Genomic DNA, 22,138 nt, shown 5'->3' on the forward strand with positions numbered 1-22,138 from the left:
AGTTTTGCATCACTGTTCATCATACTGCTACTGACGAGCATCTCAGAGTATCTGATTAATGGTGATAAGCCTTCACCATGCAGAGGCCCCTGCCGCAAAGCATGTCGGTCTAGCCACAGGATGAATAGCCCCTGACTAATTTATATAAAATTTCAACCCACTCTTTGCCTTTTTTGTTGAATGATGCTGCAGTTATACTTAATCAATATGTGGGAGTTGTTAAATGAGGTATTAACGACAACACTTAATCCCTTTTTTCTTGTTAATAACCTCCAGCAATTGAAATGCAATGTCCAACACTGAGCCATTCATAAAAGAAAAAAATATACTCTCCACTCAACATTTTATGAGGAGCTTAATTGAGGTGAAACACTGTGGTGGCATTCAGCTGAACAAGGCAACGAGTCATTGTGTGAAAGAAAAGAATTCACAGTTTCACCAAAAGTGATTTGTTCTCTTAACCCTCTCATTCAGAAAAGATCCCAAAGCGTTCCTAATTGCTTTTTAATTTGAAAGGGTTAATGTACTATTCAAATGTTTCTAAATGACTCTTTACAGCTCCAGAAAACAGTCCTTGAAAAGAGAGAAAGAAAAATCTTTTGTAATCATTAAAAGATTTATGGCATCCTGGCATGTAGGCAATGCTCTCTGAGGTATGATAGCTTTATATCAATGGACTCTGATACATTACAATACACATTTTCATGACACAAATTAGCATTATAACAACTAATTTTAAACTGCCTAAACTTGTGGATATTAACTAAAGCTTGTAATTTCCAAATGTCTATTTACATATTGTAGTATTAATATTTAAACCAGATATGAATATTTTCAATACAATCATTTGTGTCAAATTGAAGGCTTGCAGTTTTCTCCCATTAACAAAGAAGATGGCATAAAAGTGTCCCCAAATTCCATTAAAATCATATATGTTACGTTGTTTAATTAAATGCATACCGAAGTGATACAAACAGAATGCTAGTACTTCATGAAGGATGGTGTGACATGGTTTGTATTCCATCAGCAGTAAATATTTCCCTCTCTTTACCTGAAGGTACTTGCTCGGATATGGTTGCATGGGTGGCAGCCACATACCAATATCTCACCCAAGTGCCTATTTCGCATGTTTAATGCTAAAGGGTGACTTTTGGCAGGTTACTCGACTAAGAGACTATCACTACTAGCCCAATCCCATCATCATCTAACGTTCACAAACACAGATTTTTCAACAAAAATGGGATAGTGAAAATGGGCAAGAAATCTGACTGATTTCCCCCCTTCAGGGAAACTGAAGAAGAACTTGCATTTATATAGCGCTTTTTATGACCTCAGGACATCCCAAAGTGCTTCACAGCCAATAAAATACTTTTGAAGTGTAGTCACTGTTGTAATGTAGGAAACACGACAGCCTATTTGTACAAAAATGGTCCCACAAACAGCAATGAGATAACGACAAGTTCATCTGTTTTACTGATGTTGATTGGGGGATAAATGTTAGCCAGGGCACTGGGAGAACTCCCCAGCTCTTTTTTGAAAAGTGCCAGAGGGTCTTTTAGATTTAACTGAGAACTGTACCACACATCTCAGATCAGTTAATTTAGCTTAGATTGGGGAACAAACCTTGAACCTTTCTGGTCTGCGTAGCTCAACTTTCTGCTGGCCAGTGCCTCTACCGACTGAGCAATCAGGGGAATTATTTTTAATTGTGTGGCCAACCTCCATAAACTATTCTCCATTGCAGCTACACTGCCCATCAGACAACAGGATTCCATAACATCCTATGATGTCTTAGAGATATTTTATTGATCATATGAAAAAAATATATAATATATTAAAAATCTTACATCTGCTTGCATTTTGTATCAACTTTTCCATTTTAAATTCCTATATCCAAATTAATAATAGAAACTGCCTATGTAAAACTTTAAAACTGTAATTACACCCTCCCCTCAGTGGAGGTGCAGCAGAATCACCATTGGCAAGATGATGTAATGGCAACATGACAAGTTAACATAGACATTTCCCATTACAAATGGGAACGTAGGAATTTATATGGAAATCCAAAAATAAAGACAGAATCTTTGACCTTGGATGGGGACTGATTCATTTGTTGCCCTGTTTCTAACCCCACTTCACCTGAAGACGACACTTGGTCTTAACTCTCCGTGTGCAATATCATCGACGAATGGCCAATAATATGTTAAAATTCTCATGTATAGTGTGTACTTCCTCTAATTCTTAGTTAGTCACTTTGTCAATCACATCTTATTGATTTAACAGAACAGAATTTGACTTAGTCACCATAAATTAATGGGCCTTATAATACATTTTGCATGGCATAACCCCATTAGAAAATAGTATATCCTGACTCACTGTGAGAAATGCCATGGGATATCTGCTAGTAAATACTAGTGGCAATTTCAATGAGGCAGTAATCTAATTGAGCGAGCAGCAAAACCTTTCAATTCAACCTACAGGTTAGCTTACTGCATTGAAATCTACCAGTAATATATGACTTCAATTTCCATTGTGGAAAAGAAAAATCGGGCGAGGTGCAAAACAGGCTGCTGGTTTGCTATCACCTGTTTTATGCTCAGCAATAAAAGTTAAAATTACTCCCATGCACAAATAATGGCCACTTGGGTGAGATAGCAGCTGGCAACCCAGTGCCTGTGGAACTGTATCCATGCAAGGGATCAACTCCATCAGAAGAGGAGAGAGGACAGAAACTTGGAGAGGGGGAAAAACACAGATCCTGGTCATGTGTGTATTTCTATTGGTAAATATCATTCTATTTGATATGCAAAAAGCTGAATCAATCAGTGCCCTGGTGTCTCATTTGAAAGGTTTGGGAAATGTAAAGTAAAAATAGCCATTGAAATAAAGTCCTTAGATCATGAGAACTGCTTTCAAAATTTCAAATGATTCTCCCTTTCCCCTCCCTCACTAAAGTCAGTGATGAACTTTTAAAATTCTGACAAGTAATGGAGCTTCGAGAAAGATTATAAATGTTGAAAGGTTTCAGATATTGAAGACATACCTACAATTTTATTGTCAAATTGATTTGCCCCGCTCAATGGGCTAGACTACTGCTTATGTCATGAATTGAATCTTAGCTGTTCTTCTCACAGTTTCAATTCAAACCATGAGACTACCCAGATGAACAGTTCATATAAAAACAGAACAATATTATTTGGCAATAAAATGGAAAGTGTGTATTCAGGATTTTGAACTTTGAACATTGGGTTTTTAATAAAAGACATGTTAGCTGTTAGAATTGAAAAAGTATGCTTCCAAATCAAATATTTTTTTTAATTCTCTGATTAGGCACAGTCGATCCCTTATAGTATCAACTCTTTTTAATTGCAGTTTAACAGGGATAACATTATATGAGAAGTGATACACTGAAGAAAAATGATCTTAACACTGAAATAAAAACAGAAAATTCTAGAAATGCGCAGCAGGTCCATCAGCATCTGAAAAGAGAAAAGACATTTCAGACGCAAACTGTCAGAACTCACAAGGGGCCCTTGGTGTATTTCCAACATTTTCTGTTATTGAAGGTAACTTTCAGGGAACTGCACTGTGCAATAAAGGGGATGGGAAGTCTAGAGGGACACTTTCTGTTCAATGAAATTATTCTGTGTGTCAGAGCTAACACCTGTACTAAATGTCCGTAAATGTGTAGCGATTTGGTGCATTAGCATTCAGCCAGCATTTGCGCATTTTTGTTTATGTTCCCAAAATTCTTCCCATGATTGAACCGGTTTCACTGAACGGACCCAGCATTCACAGTTTTATTAAAGGCTTGTTAAATACCAGTTGAAGGTGAAAGGGCACATTTGCATGGGCACGATGTGGTCTTCCAGCCCACTTTGTCTTAATAGCACCTGCTATAAAAGTGGCATTAAGGCAGCAGAGAGAGTTAGCAGAGATCCAGCAAAAAGTAGAGATGGGGACATTGTAAGAAATGACTCATCTGTTCCAGTCCACATAACAGCCTGAGTGGATCAGCAAGTGTTACTTCGCTGGACATGTTAGTAAATATAGGACGATGAAGAGCAGAGGTGGGCCAGGGGAGGGAATATGAGGCTATAGAATAAAACCCAGCAATATTGACTACTACCACAGGTAGCATGCATACCCCCAGGGATAAAGTTACCTGAACCTCATCAAGGACTAATGTACGAGAAGGATATGCCTCCAAGAAGAAATTATAGATGAACTGTGCAATCTCCTGGAAACAGATATGCACCAAAGGAGCAACATCAACACCATACTGCCAGTAGAAATAAAATTAATACCAACACTCAACCTTTTTGCTGCAGGCTCCTTCCAGACAATGGCAGGAAACTTGACAAGGATCAGTCAATTTGTGATTTACCATTACATTACTCAAGTCGAAGAATTTTCCAGATTTCTTTTCTCTAATTGGCCTGAGTTTTTAATCTGTTTTTTCTCTTCTCCCAGAGATTACATGGCTTTTGGGTGGGGTGGGGAGTGTACGCACAAGGCCATATCTTAAGGAAATTATGGAGTTCCCCAATTACTGCAGGATGAAAACAATTTGAACAGTTAGCTCTTTGGAGAAATATATTACCTACTTGAAACACAGCTCATGGCATCACTATACCATCACACACCCCATGCATACAGTGAAGCACACTTGAGGCAAAAACATCAGCAAACAGAGGTTTTCTGTATTCAGATAATGGTTTCCATATTTGGACTTTATTTATAATACGTTCCGGAGAGAGTTAGCTGGGTGATAGTGGTGTACTGTATGATGCACAACACAGTCATTGAAAAAGACATGTGTGTATTTGTGGAAATTGAGCAGCACAAGCCATTGCACAGGAGGAGCAGCAGAAGGTGGATAATGAAATAGAGCAAGCAGAAGATCAACACCTACTGTGTCACTCAGGTCTGATTTGGGCAGTTCTGGCTTTAACTTATTTTTTTAATAAACAACTATTCCTCAATATTGCTTTTCATCCAAAAACCAAACGTAAACACGGAGTATGAAGTTTCAGGTAATGTATTATACCTTTATTGAAAAAATAACACTAAAGGTATAGTGTGTGTTTAACATAAGGTGCTGCTGTGCCTTTCCCTTGTGGTACACGTACTATTGGACTGAACAGGTATGGTAGCTTTCCCCAGAGGTCTGCTGCAGATGTGCTTGTGATTCTGTTGCTGATTACACTAGCCTGCCTGTGTGCAGAGGTTTATTTGCTTTCGAGATTTATTTTGACACTCATCCAGAAGCTGGGGCAGGCAATGGACTGCTGGCGACTTGAGGACCACCTGCCTGTTGCTGTGCTCTTGGCCGAATGTCGCTGATGGAGGCAGAGCCCTTATCAGCCACTCCTCTATCTGAACACAGAACATTGTACTACCAGGTCTCTGAACCTGGTTCTCTGGAGTCTTGTCTCCAAGCATGTTGAAGCTGGCCATTACCACATGATGGCTCTCAGTACTCCAATTTCAGAAATGCCCCAATTGTTCCGGCTGTCTGTGTGCCTGAGTCTTTCCATACTGATGCTGCATGCTGTTGAATGACAGTCTGCAGGCCATATAACCCTTGCTCCATGACAGTGCTCAACTTGGTAAGAGAATCTGCATTTGTAGCAAACTCAGTTTACAGTATGGTCTGTGAGGAGGAAAGTGGATTTGTGCATGCTGGCCCTGTGAGATTAGAATCATAAAGTGACTCAACAGGCCTATGACAATGCAAGCTTCCACTCATCTCCAACAACTCCCTCTTTAGCCTCCACCTCTGTCACCTCTACACTTGCGGCTCATCCTGTAGTTACTCTTCTAAATCAGTAAAACTGTCCAGAGGGCCTGTCTCTGTGTTGTCATCTGCTTCCAGTAGCAATGATGCAGAGATGGCTGTAATAAGACTTATTGGCAAAGAATGCTTGGTTTACTACTTCTTGGGTTATGGCATGTCTGTAACAAGAATATTGGGGGTTAAATTGGTTAACCCCCGAAAACGGGCAGTAAAATTGTGGTGCGCGATTAACCCATGCTCATTTATTGCGATGCAGGCAGCACAAATGTTTTCAATGATTGCTGCGTGCAGCCAGCACTACCTGCGCTGTTGATTGGCGGCACGCACTAGCAGGGGGCCCCAATATCGGGAGTGGCTAGCACTACTTAAAGGCAGCCTGCACCTCTTATAGGGGAGGTGCGCTATGGCTGCAGGAAGTGCTTTGGGAAGTGAATCTGTGGTGGAATATACCGAAGAATGGCTGCGCTGGCGAGAGAGTGTGCACCAAGGTTCTCAGGTGTGCACTGAAGACCTTGGTGGAAGAGGTGGACATACGGAGGGTCATCCTTTATCTGCAGGGGGCAAAAGGCCCTCCAGACATATGCTGAAGAGGAAGTGGGAGGCTGTGGCTCATGAGGTCAATGCCGGTAAAGGAAGGAATTCAATGATTTGACACGAGCAGTAAAGGTGAGTGAGTTCAAGTTTCAAGTGGCATATCCTACCAACTGCACCACTAGCCTCATCCACTGTTCCATGCACTACATCCCCCCCCCCATCACCCACCTACCAACAAGCTCTTTCAATCACTATTCAACCCTTCAAATCACATGCTGCATATCACCCTCACACGTTACCACTCTGGCAAGCCACACACCCACAACTCATAGGTTACACACACTGGTAGCTATTCAACCATGACAGCCACATCACCCAAACATCTTGCAGGATACTCACTGACACACTTCCCACTTTCTTGCAGGAGAAGGTGGCAGAAGAAAAGAACAGATGGAGGACAGGTACGCCTACACGTTCTCACCCCCATAGAAGAGTCGGTGCTGTCCATCATTGGATGGGACGTGGCTGAGGCCGTGGCCACTGGCGGTGCTGGAGGTATCAATGATGAGGGTCTCTGCATACCTAATCTTCCTTCTCGCTTCCCCTGTCTCTCTCGTCCCACAATCTTTTCTGACTCACGTGCTGCAGACGGTGTAAGCACGCACGTCTTACTTTCTCCTCTCCCCGCACCACAACTCAATCCGTGTTCCTTTGTCATTTCAGATACCCAGGAACTGAAACCTGCACAGTCAGAGGAGGCAGAGGAAGATGACAGTGATGATGCAGGCACACCGTCACTCGATCTTACACTCAGGGCCACGAGCTCAGATACTGACATTGCGCGTACTTTAGAGGCTAGGATAGAGGAGGGATCTGCATGTGGTGAGACACTGGGCACAAGTGTTCAGGAGCCGGGGCGGGGGGAATGGATACCGCAGGTGCCAGCTTGCCGGAGGGCAAGGTCATACACCAGTTCTATTGCAGAGGAGTCACATGATGACTTCGATGGGCCAGGCTACAGAAGAAGGATAATGAGCGTACAAAACCAAACGCTTGGTGCACTGGAAAGCCTGCCAGAAAGCTTGCGCACAATGTCAAGGGGCATGGAGGAGTCCAGCTCCAACTTGGAGCAACGTTTTGTGCAGAACTAGGAGCCCCATCCCTTCCCATATGGAACGGGTGGTCACTTCCATCAGCACACCTGTGGAATCCACCATGATATAGCGTCTGATGGCCGATGTCACAGCTTCCATTGCAGCACAATCATCTGCCATCCAAGGTCTGACTGTGGCATTGGGAGCTGAGACTGCTGCTATCATGGCTCTGGGTTCCATTGTGGAACGGGACTTCCAGGGCACCACAGCAGTCCAGCAATCTGTTCTCCAGCAGATCACCAGGATTGCTGAGGCACCGTCCCAGGAGAATAGCAGTTGAGCCATGGAAGACGAACCTGCTGTCCTCTCTCAGAATGACAGCATTCCTGCTCCGACCCCTGCCACTCCACCAGTGTCCTTGCTGTTGCCTGTCAGCCAGCCAGGCCGGACTGCTGTAGCCCATGCCGAGATGGTGCGGTCTGAAGATGGGCCGTCTCGGCCCAGAGCTGCTCGAGGTCATCCTCCAAGTCCATCTGCATACTCATCCAATGAAGGTCAGCAGCTTTCCACCATCCATGCTCCAGCCACTGGGGATGCACCTCGTAGGAGCACTAGGAAAGGTAAAGGCACACGAAAGGCAGACACTAAGGGACTGCACAAGAGTGAATAGTATCAGTTTGTTTGAATCATTTGATGTGTGAATCTATAAATGTGGTTATGAATTTGTAATTGGTATTGGTTTTCATTTCTGTGATGAGCTGAGGGACGAGCAATGCGTAATCATAAAGAGGATGATTTGATGGTCATGTGGGAAAGGAAAGATAAGGAGTGTGGGACTGTTGGTGAATGGGGAGGTGTCGTTGAGGTTACTGGTATCACTCATTAATCATCTGATCACGCAGAGCCCTGGAAGACAGGCCCTGTCTACTTTGTTGCCTCCCTGCCTCTTCTTCCACTTCCTCTTCCTCCTCCACTTCCTTCCAAGTCTCTTCCTCCTCCTCCCTCTTCCCGCAGCTTGTCCTGCTCTGCGTGGCCTCTCTGCATGCTCCCAGTCACGTTCAATTCCCAGAGGAAGCCCTAGCAGGTCAAACATGTCTGGAAGCAACTTTGGTCTTTTGCTACTAGCAGTACTGCAAGACCAACCAGAACCTCTATTTAATTTTGCAACATTCTCCAAGCATAGGAAACTTCCACAAATATTCACAATTGTACCAGCAGCCAGAATAACTAATCCAGCAACTAACCTTTAACTCCTGCATGCTCCCTTTAAATTGCGCTGGTGGGGGGATCCTTCATGCCCTTTAACTCCTGTTCAGTTGTGCGAAGTTAGGACAGGGTGCTGGCTGGAGCGGGGAGTTAGAAAATGCCGCCGCCTGCTTCAAATCAGCGTTGCACTCTGATTTGTGTCATAATCGCCCTACTCTACATATTTCTGACGATCGTTAGGCAACCACCTTTACCAATATGGCGCCCTGCACACGTCATGCCGGAAGTGTGCGTGCGCATTTCAGACGCCATTTTCAGGGCTTAGGTGCCCACATAATGCCTACAAAACGGGCGCTCTGCGGCCCAATTTAGCCCCCACTGTACGGTGAGTCAATGAACATTTTGTAGCACAACGTGGTCACTGCTTTACACCTGCTGAAACACATTTGCACAGAGAAGGTATGTGATCATAAAATAATTATTTACAAACCTGGGGCATTCCTGCCTTTCAGTTTGTTCATCAGCCCCGCCATGCTCTATTTCCCAGCTGGTGACCTAAGTGACAGTACCTTTAGAGGGGGTGAGCAGTTTGGCCCACTGAGTCCCCTACCTATTTGCATTCTGACTTCTGCTGACTTCAGTGGCTTTTTTTCTCTAAAGCATAGAAATACAATTTAAATGAGAGAATATTTTGTGCGGTGTACTTGAGGGACCAGCATGGTTTTATGGCCTTATTCATAACTTACCTGAATGTAACGTACTGAACCTACAGAAAATTTGAGAGCATTTTAGAGCTAAGTGAGTGCATTGTAGCTGTCAGCTAATTTTGTGAAGAATTAGTTAGGCTCCAATCTATCCCAACTGCTTCATTCTAGCTTCTCATTTTTGATCCTGCTGCGCTAGTTCTTAACCATTTTTGTTATTTCCCTCCGTGTTACATGTGCAGCAGGTTACTGGATCAACTCATATTAAGTACACAAATATGATAAGTAAACTTGTCCGCTATCTGTAACTTACTTTGATTGGCGTCAGTGGCAATTTACTTAAAAGACAGCTTCCATATTTAGCAGGCTATGTTTATTCATGCTTATTCTCATTTCTCATAGATATCATAGTTTCAACAGCTGGGTTGACCCATAGTCTACTATTTATATTGGTTAATTGGCTGATTAGCTAGTTAAGCAGTATTCTTGTAAGAATGGCCATTCAGTTGTGTGTTATTTTAGCGAACCCTGAATAACTGAACTTCAAGATCATGCACTACAGCAAGGTTCTGCACTTGTGCAAATGTGTTAAAAATAAATGAGCAACAAGTTGATACCATTTAAAGCACTGCTTGTGCGCCAAGAGTAATTTTACCACCTACGTGAAATAAAAATATCTAAATATACTGGTTACCTTTTAAAAATGAAATTTATAGTTTGCTGCCTGGACATTTTGGGTCTCATGTTTCCTGAGCCATTCTTCTGATGTCACCAGTGTATAAGAGTGGTTCCATTCATTATAATGAGGCCCGTAACTTCAGACCAGCCTGGGAGCCAATCTGGAGCCTCCTGACGTCTGGGGAAACCTAGAACCAGCTGATTATGCAGCAATACCCAGCAGTAGACTGTTTTCCCCAGAGTTATCCAGCTCCAGGTTAGTTCACAGCCCATATGAATTTTTTGTTCCATTAAAATGAGCGGAGGAACTCAGGGACAGAGCTGCATTTCCCCATGATTGCCTCTGGAGGCATGAAGACCCAAAATAGCAGATACTATTCAAAGTTTCAAGGTAACAGATACATATATACGTATTTTACTTCCATTTTTATTACATACATATAAAAACCACACCATAGGTCATTGAAATAAAACTTTATATGAACCTGCAGCTATTTTTGCAGTTACCACAGTGTGAATTTTCACAACCTAATTTGATTTTGATTTGAAAATGTATGAAACTGTATTGATTCCATACCTATGTTATTATAAAATAGATTCACTACAACTACAATTATAATTTAGGTTTTTTTGAATATTTTTAAGCAACATCTGTTGTGGGGAAAATGCTGGAGTCTATAATTAAGGATAGGGTGACTGAACACCTCGAGAATTTTCAGTTAATCAAAGAGAGCCAGCATGGACTTGTGAAAGGTAGGTCGTGCCTGACAAACCTGGTTGAATTTTTTGAAGTGGTGACTAAAGTAGTGGACAGGGGAATGTCAATGGATGTTATTTATATGGACTTCCAGAAGGCATTTGATAAGGTCCCGCATAAGAGACTGTTAGCTAAGATAGAAGCCCATGGAATCGAGGGAAAAGTATGGACTTGGTTAGGAAGTTGGCTGAGCGAAAGGCGACAGAGAGTAGGGATAATGGGTAGGTACTCACATTGGCAGGATGTGACTAGTGGTGTCCCACAGGGATCTGTCTTGGGGCCTCAATTATTCACAATATTTATTAACGACTTAGATGAAGGCATAGAAAGTCTCATATCTAAGTTTGCCGATGGCACAAAGATTGGTGGCATTGTAAGCAGTGTAGATGAAAACATAAAATTACAAAGCGATATTGATAGATTAGGTGAATGGGCAAAACTATGGCAAATGGAATTCAATGTAAACAAATGTGAGGTCATCCACTTTGGATCAAAAAAGGATAGAACAGGGTACTTTGTAAATGGTAAAAAGTTAAAAACAGTGGATGTCCAAGGGGACTTAGGGGTTCAGGTACATAGATCATTGAAGTGTCATGAACAGGTGCAGAAAATAATCAAGAAGGCAAATGGAATGCTGGCCTTTATATCTAGAGGACTAGAGTACAAGGGGGCAGAAGTTATGCTGCAGCTATACAAAACCCTGGTTAGACTGCACCTGGAGTAGACTGTACTGTGAGCAGTTCTGGGCACCGCACCTTCGGAAGGACATATTGGCCTTGGAGGGAGTGCAGCGTAGGTTTATTAGAATGATACCCGGACTTCAAGGGTTAAGTTACAAGGAGAGATTACACAAATTGGGGTTGTATTCTCTAGAGTTTCGAAGGTTAAGGGGTGATCTGATCAAAGTTTATAAGATATTAAGGGGAACAGATAGGGTGGATAGAAAGAAACTACTTCCGCGGGTTGGGGATTCTAGGAGTAGGGGACACAGTCTAAAAATTAGAGCCAAACCTTTCAGGAGTGAGATTAGAAAACATTTCTACACACAAAGGGTTGTAGAATTTTGGAACTCTCTTCCGCAAACGGTAATTGATACTAGCTCAATTGCTAAATTTAAATGTGAGATAGATAGCTTTTTGGCAACCAAAGATATTAAGGGATATGGGCCAAAGGCAGGTATATGGAGTTAGATCACAGATCAGCCATGATCTTATCAAATAGTGGAGCAGGCACGAGGGGCTGAATGGCCTACTCCTGTTCCTATGTTTCTATATGTGGGCATAAGCAGGAAACAGGACTACTAAAGTGACGTGTTGAATATCAGCGGCCCTCTTACATACAAAACAATTAAATGACACCTCCTTACCTGTAACATCGGCCACCGTTAACCCTTCTGCCTTGATGATCTTTACCTGGACGAATCCTATGTCTCTCAGATTGTGGAAGGATTTTAACCATGACTGGAAAGGCAACAGATAGTGAATAATCAGTTTTATTTCTCTTTCATAGTGTGCTCTATCCTGTCTGCACTCTGCGATTATAGTATTTCTATGCCACAATTTAACAAACATGTGACAAGTCAATAGTTTTGCAGTTCATTCTCAATTATTTAATATGCTTCTTTACCAGAATTGGAATGGAAATTTATATGGCTATAGTCACATAGCTATATTAGATAACAAGACACAAATAAAATCCCATTGGTTTTATAGCTGATGCAGAACATTTATAAAGAGTATCTTTTAAGATGATCTTATTAGGTTTTATACTAATAGTTTATTATTTATGGTGCTAGTTGATTTAGCTTTTATTCTCACAAAGGTTTTTCATACAGATAAATGGTAGAACTATTGCAGATAAGCATTAGCAACTGTATCTTTTAGAACTGGATTTACCAATATGAGAAACCTTTGTGGAAGATAAAGACATGCTGGCTATGATTTCTCACAATTTGTACCAGCTTAAACAGTGCTTGCACTACTTATCACAGTTACAACCATATCATGCCCATGGCGGAATTTTTTTTCTCCTCCGCCTCCCAGTGTGATGGGTAGAAAACTACAGACAGAATTTGGCTAAGGCAATATTTCTGCATGTAGCATGATGGGTCAGTGGTTCCAGTGAGTGGTTTTCCTATTTCTTTATCATTGATGATAAAGAGAAGTCTAAAACAAAGCTCAACCTGTCTCTGCTCTAGTGACTCATTTATCAGATTTATGTTGATAAGCCAGAGTTGTATAAAATGGCCTCTGACTCCAAATGACACAAAGAGAGCTCGGAGTGCCTCATGCATCCGAACGAAATGTGCCCACCAGACCTAACATGGGCACAAAGATGGGCAAATCTACCAAGGAAATTTAAGTAACTCATATCTGGCAGATGAATAAGGTGTTTTAATACTCTGCGCGAAGCTAATCATACTGGCATAGCTTAGGATAGCACATGATGGTGGGGAAAATCAATGACCATTATTTCTGTGTTGGCTTGTAATGTTGACTCCACTTAAACATTACCTTATTCATTAAGTACTGCAGGAATTCCCATTTATATTCTTCTGGGGTTCATTAGGCCAAACAAGACAGACTGAGGTGCGCAGCCATTCCCCATTACAATGTCATGGTGCCATTATTAATGAGGTCATTAAACACAGTTCAATACTCAATGTAACAATGGAGCAGAGTTTAAAAACTATTGTTTATCCCATGCAACTGTATAAAATGTACATGTAAATACACTGAAAGTGTGATGTTAATTCTAACTAGGAATTATATTTTTCATACCCTATTGAACATTTTGGATATCCATAAAAAGATTCAGATTGTGACCCAACATTTATGCCCCTTTGTGAAATGGAATGTCTATCCATAACCAAAGAAAAAACTAGACCTCGATTGAGTTCTATAATATACAGCATTTTGCTGAACAGAAGATGAACTTTATTAGTCTCGGTTCCATTGAGAAGACCTTATAAATGAAAATAAAGTGAAAAATTACATCTAATCAATTTACCTGATCATTCTTTTCACTTTAAAGATTTCCTTTTCAAGCACCTCTGCAAGCTTACTTGATCTAACCAATCTAACAATAGCCATTGTACTTAATTACATGAAAATAATTGTGCCTGGTATAACTGCAAACAGTGTGAATTTAACTCTAGTTCATTAACCTGTATGTTTTATTTCCCATCAAAATGTGATTCAAGGCTCAGAGTTCATCCTACGTTAACTGATCTCAGTTGGGGCAGCGGTAGAGGTGCTACAATAGGTTTCAAAGCAGCATTAAATAGGGGAAAAAAATAAAAATGATCAGGGCTCCCACTTCCGATTGCTATTCAACAACCTCTACTGGAAGTGCAGGTGAATGGACATCAGTGGAGGACAGCATCACATTTAGCTGTGATGCCCCCTGGAGTTAAATATTCTGATGTTATTCACTGTAAATGCTCATATGTGAATAATAGTCACTTGGGCAAAGTATCAAAGGTGACTGGTGCCTGTGAAACTGTAATACAACAAGGAATTAATGCCTTCAAGGAAGGGGTGGAGGGGAGATAATTGCAGATAGAATAAAAGGATATATTTAAAATGAATCAATCAATATCAATCAGTGTCTGTGCAGTTATATCATGGAGTAATATAGACTTACAACGGTGAAGATCTTTACTATTGCTTTTAACAGACTGGTCTTGTAGGGAATGTTGCTAGTCAATTACATACAAATTAATAGAGGAGATATATAGTTCTCATTTTAGCACATTAATCTACTAATTGTTTAAATAAATAGGCTAGTTTGACCTTTCATGTTTCACTAACCTCCAAACTCTCAGCAACGTGAAGATCGTACCTATTTCCTTAACCTATTCTAAAAGGCCCTAATATCACAAGCATAAAGCAATACTTTTCTATATAAATAAGGGTAGAATTCCCACAAACCCATTCAGGGTGGTGAAGTGTAGTGGGATGGGATGTCTGCCTGCTGCTTTGTTGCGTCATTGACCCCATCCCAAATCCCAGGGACAGGATCATTATAAGGGCCCAGAGTTTGCTGGCAAAATAACGGCAAATTTAATGCGCACACTGTTATTAGTGTGTAAATCGTCCAGCAATTTGTGGCGAGGAAGAGATATCCCGTGAACTGCAAATCGTCACAAATTACGGGACAATTTGCACCGCTTTGCCGTTAGCCTCGCAAAAATGGGAGCTTGCCATCAACCTCCCAGTGAGTTTCAAGGAATTGCTGCACTTGAGCATTAATTACCAATTAAACTCCCCGCAAAAAGTTAGGGGTGGTACTTAACAGCATTAGGACACTTTTAATGATGAGATTTATGTTCCTGCAATGCCACTCAACCTCTCCGGCCCAGAAAGGGAACATTTGAAACTGTGGAGTTTCATTCCTGCAGGTAGTAAATTGTTCTTAGCGATTTTTAAAATTAAAAATTTAATTTTTTTTCTTACTTTTCCTTTCTGGCTCTTTTTTCCCACTCTTTATTTCTCTTTCTGTGCCTGATTTGACTCTAATTCGCTTATTTCCTTTTCCGTTATTCCTCGGTTCCTTTCTCAATCCCTAAACCTCATTGGTTAAGGAGACAGACTGTTGGTCCCGTCACTCACCAAGATCCCAGAAACCCCGTTGCCCCTGCCATTATTAGCTCGCACTTCCAGCAATTAGTGACAAAATTTTTTTTCAAGCTGAAGGGTGAGGAAGAAGTCTAACTAATGGAGCATGCCGCAAGATGGCCCACTCCAGCAAAATCTGGGCCATTATAATATGTGGGTGGGTGACCATGGCAGTGCAACAAAAAGTGCCAACCCCAGTGAGGAGTTGGAACTCGGGAGAGTCTTCCTGCCACTCCAAAAGGGAGCACCCAAGGCCCAAATTCTGCCAAGGAAAATTGGCCACCAGATTTTTTAAATTTCCCTCAGGGAACAAAGGACAACTTTAAGGTAATTGATCCCTCTAAAGTTGCTGAAGAAGCACCCACCCCTTGGGTGAATTTTTTAATCTTTTAAGTAGGGTGGAAACCCGGCTAAACTGGGTTCCGCCCCAAATTGCAGTCCCCTTCCAGAATTGATCCCAGTTCTACGCGATCGCAGAATTTTTACCTTATGCACTTTTAATGGACTTGGTTGTCACTGTGTACTTCAGCTGGATCTGTACTAGGTTCTGCACAGGTACTTTTAGGATGTTCCTGGGTCCTGTCTAGTTTCTCTACTATATCAGTTTGAAAGTGAGAATCATTAGTCAAAAAGAAGAAGGAGGCATATGACATGCATAGACAGCTGGGATCAAGTGGATCCCTTGAAGAGTATAGAGATTGCCGGAGTAGAGTTAAGAGAGAAATCAGGAGGGCAAAAAGGGGACATGAGATTGCTTTGGCAGATAAGGCAAAGGAGAATCCAAAGAGCTTCTACAAGTACATAAAGGGCAAAAGAATAACTAGGGAGAGAGTAGGGCCTCTTAAGGATCAACAAGGTCATCTATGTGCGGAACCATAAGAGATGGGTGAGATCCTGAATGAATATTTCACATCGGTATTTACGGTTGAGAAAGGCATGGATGTTAGGGAACTTGGGGAAATAAATAGTGATGTCTTGAGGAGTGTACATATTACAGAGAGGGAGGTGCTGGAAGTCTTAACGCGCATCAAGGTAGATAAATCTCCGGGACCTGATGAAATGTATCCCAGGACGTTATGGGAGGTTAGGGAGGAAATTGCGGGTCCCCTAGCAGAGATATTTGAATCATCGACAGCTACAGGTGAGGTGCCTGAAGATTGGAGGGTGGCAAATGTTGTGCCTTTGTTTAAGAAGGGCGGCAGGGAAAAGCCTGGGAACTACAGACCAGTGAGCCTGACACCTGTAGTGGGTAAGTTGTTAGAGGGTATTCTGAGAGACAGGATCTACAGGCATTTGGAGAGGCAGGGACTGATTAGGAACAGTCAGCATGGTTTTGTGAGAGGAAAATCATGTCTCACGAATTTGATTGAGTTTTTTGAAGGGGTAACCAAGAAGATAGATGAGGGCTGTGCAGTAGACGTGGTCTACATGGACTTTAGCAAAGCCTTTGACAAGGTATCGCATGGTAGGTTGTTACGTAAGGTTAAATCTCACGGGATCCAAGGTGAGGTAGCCAATTGGATACAAAATTGGATTGACGACAGAAGACAGAGGGTGGTTGTAGAGGGTTGTTTTTCAGACTGGAGGCCTGTGACCAGTGGTGTGCCTCAGGGATCGGTGCTGGGTCCGCTGTTATTTGTTATTTATATTAATGATTTGGATGAGAATTTAGGAGGAATGGTTAGTAAGTTTGCAGATGACACCAAGATTGGTGGCATTGTGGACAGTGAAGAAGGTTATCTAGGATTGCAACGGGATCTTGATAAATTGGGCCAGTGGGCCGATGGATGGCAGATGGAGTTTAATTTAGATAAATGTGAGGTGATGCATTTTGGTAGATCGAATCAGACCAGGACCTACTCCGTTAATGGTAGGGCGTTGGGGAGAGTTATAGAACAAAGAGATCTAGGAGTACAGGTTCATAGCTCCTTGAAAGTGGAGTCACAGGTGGATAGGGTGGTGAAGAAGGCATTCGGCATGCTTGGTTTCATTGGTCAGAACATTGAATTCAGGAGTTGGGATGTCTTGTTGAAGTTGTACAAGACATTAGTAAGGCCACACTTGGAATACTGTGTACAGTTCTGGTCACCCTACTATAGAAAGGATATTATTAAACTAGAAAGAGTGCAGAAAAGATTTACTAGGATGATACCGGGACTTGATGGTTTGACTTATAGGGAGAGGTTAGATAGACTGGGACTTTTTTCCCTGGAGAGTAGGAGGTTAAGGGGTGATCTTATAGAAGTCTATCAAATAATGAGGGGCATAGATAAGGTAGATGGTCAAAATCTTTTCCCAAAGGTAGGGGAGTCTATAACGAGGGGGCATAGATTTAAGGTGAGAGGGGAGAGATACAAAAGGGTCCAGAGGGACAATTTTTTCACTCAAAGGGTGGTGAGTGTCTGGAACGAGCTGCCAGAGGCAGCAGTAGAGGCGGTTACAATTTTGTCTTTTAAAAAGCATTTGGACAGTTATATGGGTAAGATGGGTATAGAGGGATATGGGCCAAGTGCAGGCAATTGGGACTAGCTTAGTGGTATAAACTGGGCGACATGGACATGTTGGGCCGAAGGGCTTGTTTCCATGTTGTAAACTTCTATGATTCTATGATTATCAAGTATGCACTGTTCCAACAAGGCTACAGTATGTTCAAGGGGAAGTTGTTTCAGTTTTCCAATATAACAATCTGCTCTACAAATCTCCTTAACCCTCCGATTACTAAAATAAAAAAAGCTTTAAAATATTCTAATAATGAAAATTATTCTAAAAATTAAACAACCAACGGAGTCACAGAATGATTTTATGTTAGAAAAAATGCCAACATATTAAAATGTAAACAATCTTACAACACCAAGTTATAGTCCAACAATTTTATTTGAAAATCACAAGCTTTCGGAGGCTTTCTCCTTCGTCAGATGGTCACCTGACGAAGGAGGAAGCCTCCGAAAGCTTGTGATTTTCAAATAAAATTGTTGGACTATAACTTGGTGTTGTAAGATTGTTTACATTTGTCAACCCCAGTCCATCACCGGCATCTCCACATCATAACATATTAAAAGGGTTCTATCTTCATGAGAAAGCAAACCATTTGTGGGGAAGAATAAGAGCTGAAAGTCCCATGTGCCATTTTCACCACAATCATGTTATGTCAAACACCGTTATGATACCTCTTGATGCAATTTTCATCACTCGTGCATTTGCAAATAAAGCAATGTTTGCCTAACACATTTTTTAATGGAGATAGTATTTAAAATTGATATGTGGGCCACTGAAGACTGCAGATTCAGTAAATAGAGAAGTGTAATAAAAGAAACTGTTTTGCAGTGGACCTTAGGTTCTCTCTCACTTTAGTCTCCCAAGACCTTCCGGATTAGCTGGAAATGTAAGCAGATGGGAGGTGTAGTCAGGAGAAGATGCAGGCATATGCTGTATATCCACTTTTATTTTCAACAGAGGAGCATATGCTCACTTTTCAGCTGCATAAATGGCAGCATATGCTTCTTGGGATCGCCGACTTTGAATCTGGGGGAGCGAGGTAAGGAGAGTTTATCCCTCTTGCTGCCTGTACACAGCAGCTTTGCTTTGTAATGCCTCGTGAGCACTCAGTTGGTGGTGGTGCAATCAGGAGTCACTCCTGCTCGAACGACACAGGATTCAGTTCACTTCCCTGCAAAAAAGTTGTCGTTCCAGCTGGTAAGCAGTGCAGCATTCGGTGCATTTTACAGGATACCCATTTCTACAATTGCCAGTAAAGAATATAATACATTTTGCTGCTAAATGCCCCAAACACACGGCTCAAATTTACCATGGTGGCGGGTTGGCAGCGGTGGGGGGGGGGGGGGGGGAGGTGTGCATGGCAAACCCGCATGAACCAAACTTACTGTTTCCGATGCGATCGCACGTTGATTGATAGTGATGAACATCCTCTCCGGGTTTCGCACCCAGGAGCTCACCTAATTGACAGGCAGGCTGCCGTCAGGAGCTGCAACGCGAGGTCGGGGGTCGAGAAAGAGAGAGAGCGAGACGTTATCTGGTGCTGGAACGGAAGACCGGGGCGGGGGGTAAAATGGAAGATCCGGCGCTGGACTGTAAGACCGGGGTGGGGAGAGGGGAAGATCGGGAGTGGAGGGGGAGAGGGAGGGTGAAGCAGGGGACATTGGAGCGGGAGACATCGAACATTGGAGCTGGTTTCAAAGGTAGGTTCATTTAGTGTTTTCACTTCCTTACATGGTTTTTTATTTAATTTATTTAGTTTCTTTTTCCCTGATTTCTCCTGGTTTCACCAGGCGTGAATCAGAAGCGGTGGGCAAGCCACTAAGGTAAGTTAAAAATCTTCCTAATCCCTTCATCTGTCACAGGTAAAGTGCCTTAAGTACCTCCATGAGGTACATTAGGCTCTTTAACTGTAAAGCCGGCGGGACTTCCGTTTTCAGGTTGCCTGCGCGCACACAGGTGGGACCCTGGGAAACTCGGAAGTCGGCGGGTTGCAGCTGGCTTCCGAACCTAAACGGGATTTCCGTGATTTTTGAAGCCCCCCCTGCCCCCAACGCACCCGCAATTGCCTCCTAAAATCACCCCATAGAGTCAAAAACGAACATTTCCAGGGGTAGCTATCTCACTGGATGCATTTGCAAAATTTCCACAACACAACTGGAGCAGTTGACCATTATAAATAAGTGGTTTTAAAAATTGCAACACTCTGCACTCCTTCCTTTAGCAGCTGGCAATCGAGTCTAGCTCTTGTGGTCCTTTGGATTTCAATTTGTGCTTCTTTAAATATTTAAATCTATATCTAATCCATAGCAGTATGATTGCGATGCATTCTGGTTAAAAAAATAACAGAAGTAATTATACTTTGAATGGAAGTAGACCCGGTGCTGTACAACAGCAGAGGGATTTAGGGGATACAGGTTCATAGGACATTAAAGACAACACCTCAGGTTCATAAGGCTGTAAACAAAGCTAATGAAATTCTAGGTTTTATCACAAGAAGTATAGAATATGAAAGTTAAGAGGTAATGATGACCTTATATAAAACCTCAATAAGACCTAAATTAGAATACTGTGTGCAATATTGGCCTTCGTGTTATGGGAAGGATATACAGCCTTTAGAGAGAGTGTAATGTTGATTCACTAGGATGCTGCCTGACATGAGGAAATATAAATATGAAGAGAGTCTTGAAAAATTAGCCATGATGTGGAGATGCCGGTGATGGATTGGGGTTGACAAATGTAAGGAATCTTACAACACCAGGTTATAGTCCAACTGTTTTATTTGAAAGCTTGTGATTTTCAAATAAAACTGTTGGACTATAACCTGGTGTTGTAAGATTCCTTACATTTGAAAAATTAGGGCCTTTTTCAATCGAGCAGGAGAATCTTCTTTACACAGAGAGTCGTGAGGCTGTGGAATTTACTTCTAGGGTTCGTGGTTGAGGCAGAAACTATACCAACATTCAAGAATAGACTGGATGAAGGATAAGGGGATGAATGGATATGGGAACCAGATGAGTAAATGTGATTAGAACTATTTTCTTGCTGACATGGACTGGTTGGCCATTTTCCGTGTTGTAACTTTTATGTATTCCTATGATTGTCTTGGATATCTAACTTGTTTCTAAACAAGTTACCATCACATGATTTCCTATCAAAGCTATGTTTATGGCTATCTAGTTTCCTCTCAAATCACTCAAACCATTTCAGTGATGGTACATCCTCTGATTATTTTTCCATTAACTCAGGGATTCCCCAGGAGTCTCTCATCTCTGACAGTTTGTTCCTTCTTCATATCAGTGACATTCTGCACTCATTATTCAGCCAGTCCTCTTTTGTTCATGATTCCACTCTATATTTATCAACTTCCTTCAGATAATACACCTTCAGTACTCACAATCTCCAGTCCTCACATTGCAATGACTGAATAACTACATGTTGATCTCCTCCATATCCTTCAATGGGGCAGTAGAAATCTTGTTTCTTTCAAATCTTCAGAGCACAATTTCTTTATATCTTTCAAAAGTCTAATTAACAGCTACCACTGCTATTTTTTTTTACTCTTTTCACTCTAGTTATATTTTTGGCTTCTGTGTCTCTGATTACTCTTGCAAGTAAGCCCTTGCATCTTACATCCTCGAGTGTGTTCGCACTTTGTCAGATTTCTAGGTAAGTTTGATAGCACACCCAGGATAATGAACAGAAAATCCTTCTTTAGATTTGCTTTAGCTATTAGTTCCATAGGATCCTTCAAGAAGTGGCAGAATAACACATTAGAACTTGATTTTATAGGCTTTAATTGTTAAGCAGATTGAGTGAACAGTAACTGAACAAGTGAATAAATAGTATATAAACTAACAGTAATTAGACTATGCTAACTCCTCATATATGGAAATAAGAAGTGGTTTGTAAACTCTATACTGAACTATATTTTATAGTTAACTTTTATACACATAGCTATTCTTTTATATTCTCACCAACTATGGAAGTGGCTAGTTAGCTGATTATTGTCAGAGGTTTATTCATATAACCTCTCTTCTCAGACTCCAGATCAGACTTAATGATTTTTGAAAAGCTCCAGGCTGTTAAATATCACTGAAACAGTTATCATGGAATTATAATAACTGCCTCCTAAATTGAAAAGGAGCTGCCAGTTGTACATATATCTAAACCAATCACACAGCATGTTTGTGCTTGAATTTATATGGCTTGCTTCCCTCCTCAAGCAACCTACCCAGAGACAGTTGAACAGT

At 41.6% G+C, this 22,138-nt stretch overlaps 1 protein-coding gene across 8 annotated transcripts in view; it reads right to left on the reverse strand.

Annotated features, from left to right (window-relative positions):
• The window catches only part of LOC137320893 (multiple C2 and transmembrane domain-containing protein 1-like), a 603,286-nt gene that overhangs the window by 229,254 nt on the left and 351,894 nt on the right, over window positions 1-22,138 (reverse strand). For all 8 annotated transcript variants that reach the window (XM_067982848.1, XM_067982849.1, XM_067982856.1 and 5 more), the window contains one exon: window positions 12,140-12,233. In XM_067982848.1, coding sequence (XP_067838949.1) covers window positions 12,140-12,233 — 94 coding nt within the window. The remainder of the gene's footprint in view (window positions 1-12,139; window positions 12,234-22,138) is intronic.

This window comes from Heptranchias perlo, chromosome 4, assembly GCF_035084215.1.
Source record: "Heptranchias perlo isolate sHepPer1 chromosome 4, sHepPer1.hap1, whole genome shotgun sequence".
Classification (NCBI taxonomy): domain Eukaryota; kingdom Metazoa; phylum Chordata; class Chondrichthyes; order Hexanchiformes; family Hexanchidae; genus Heptranchias; species Heptranchias perlo.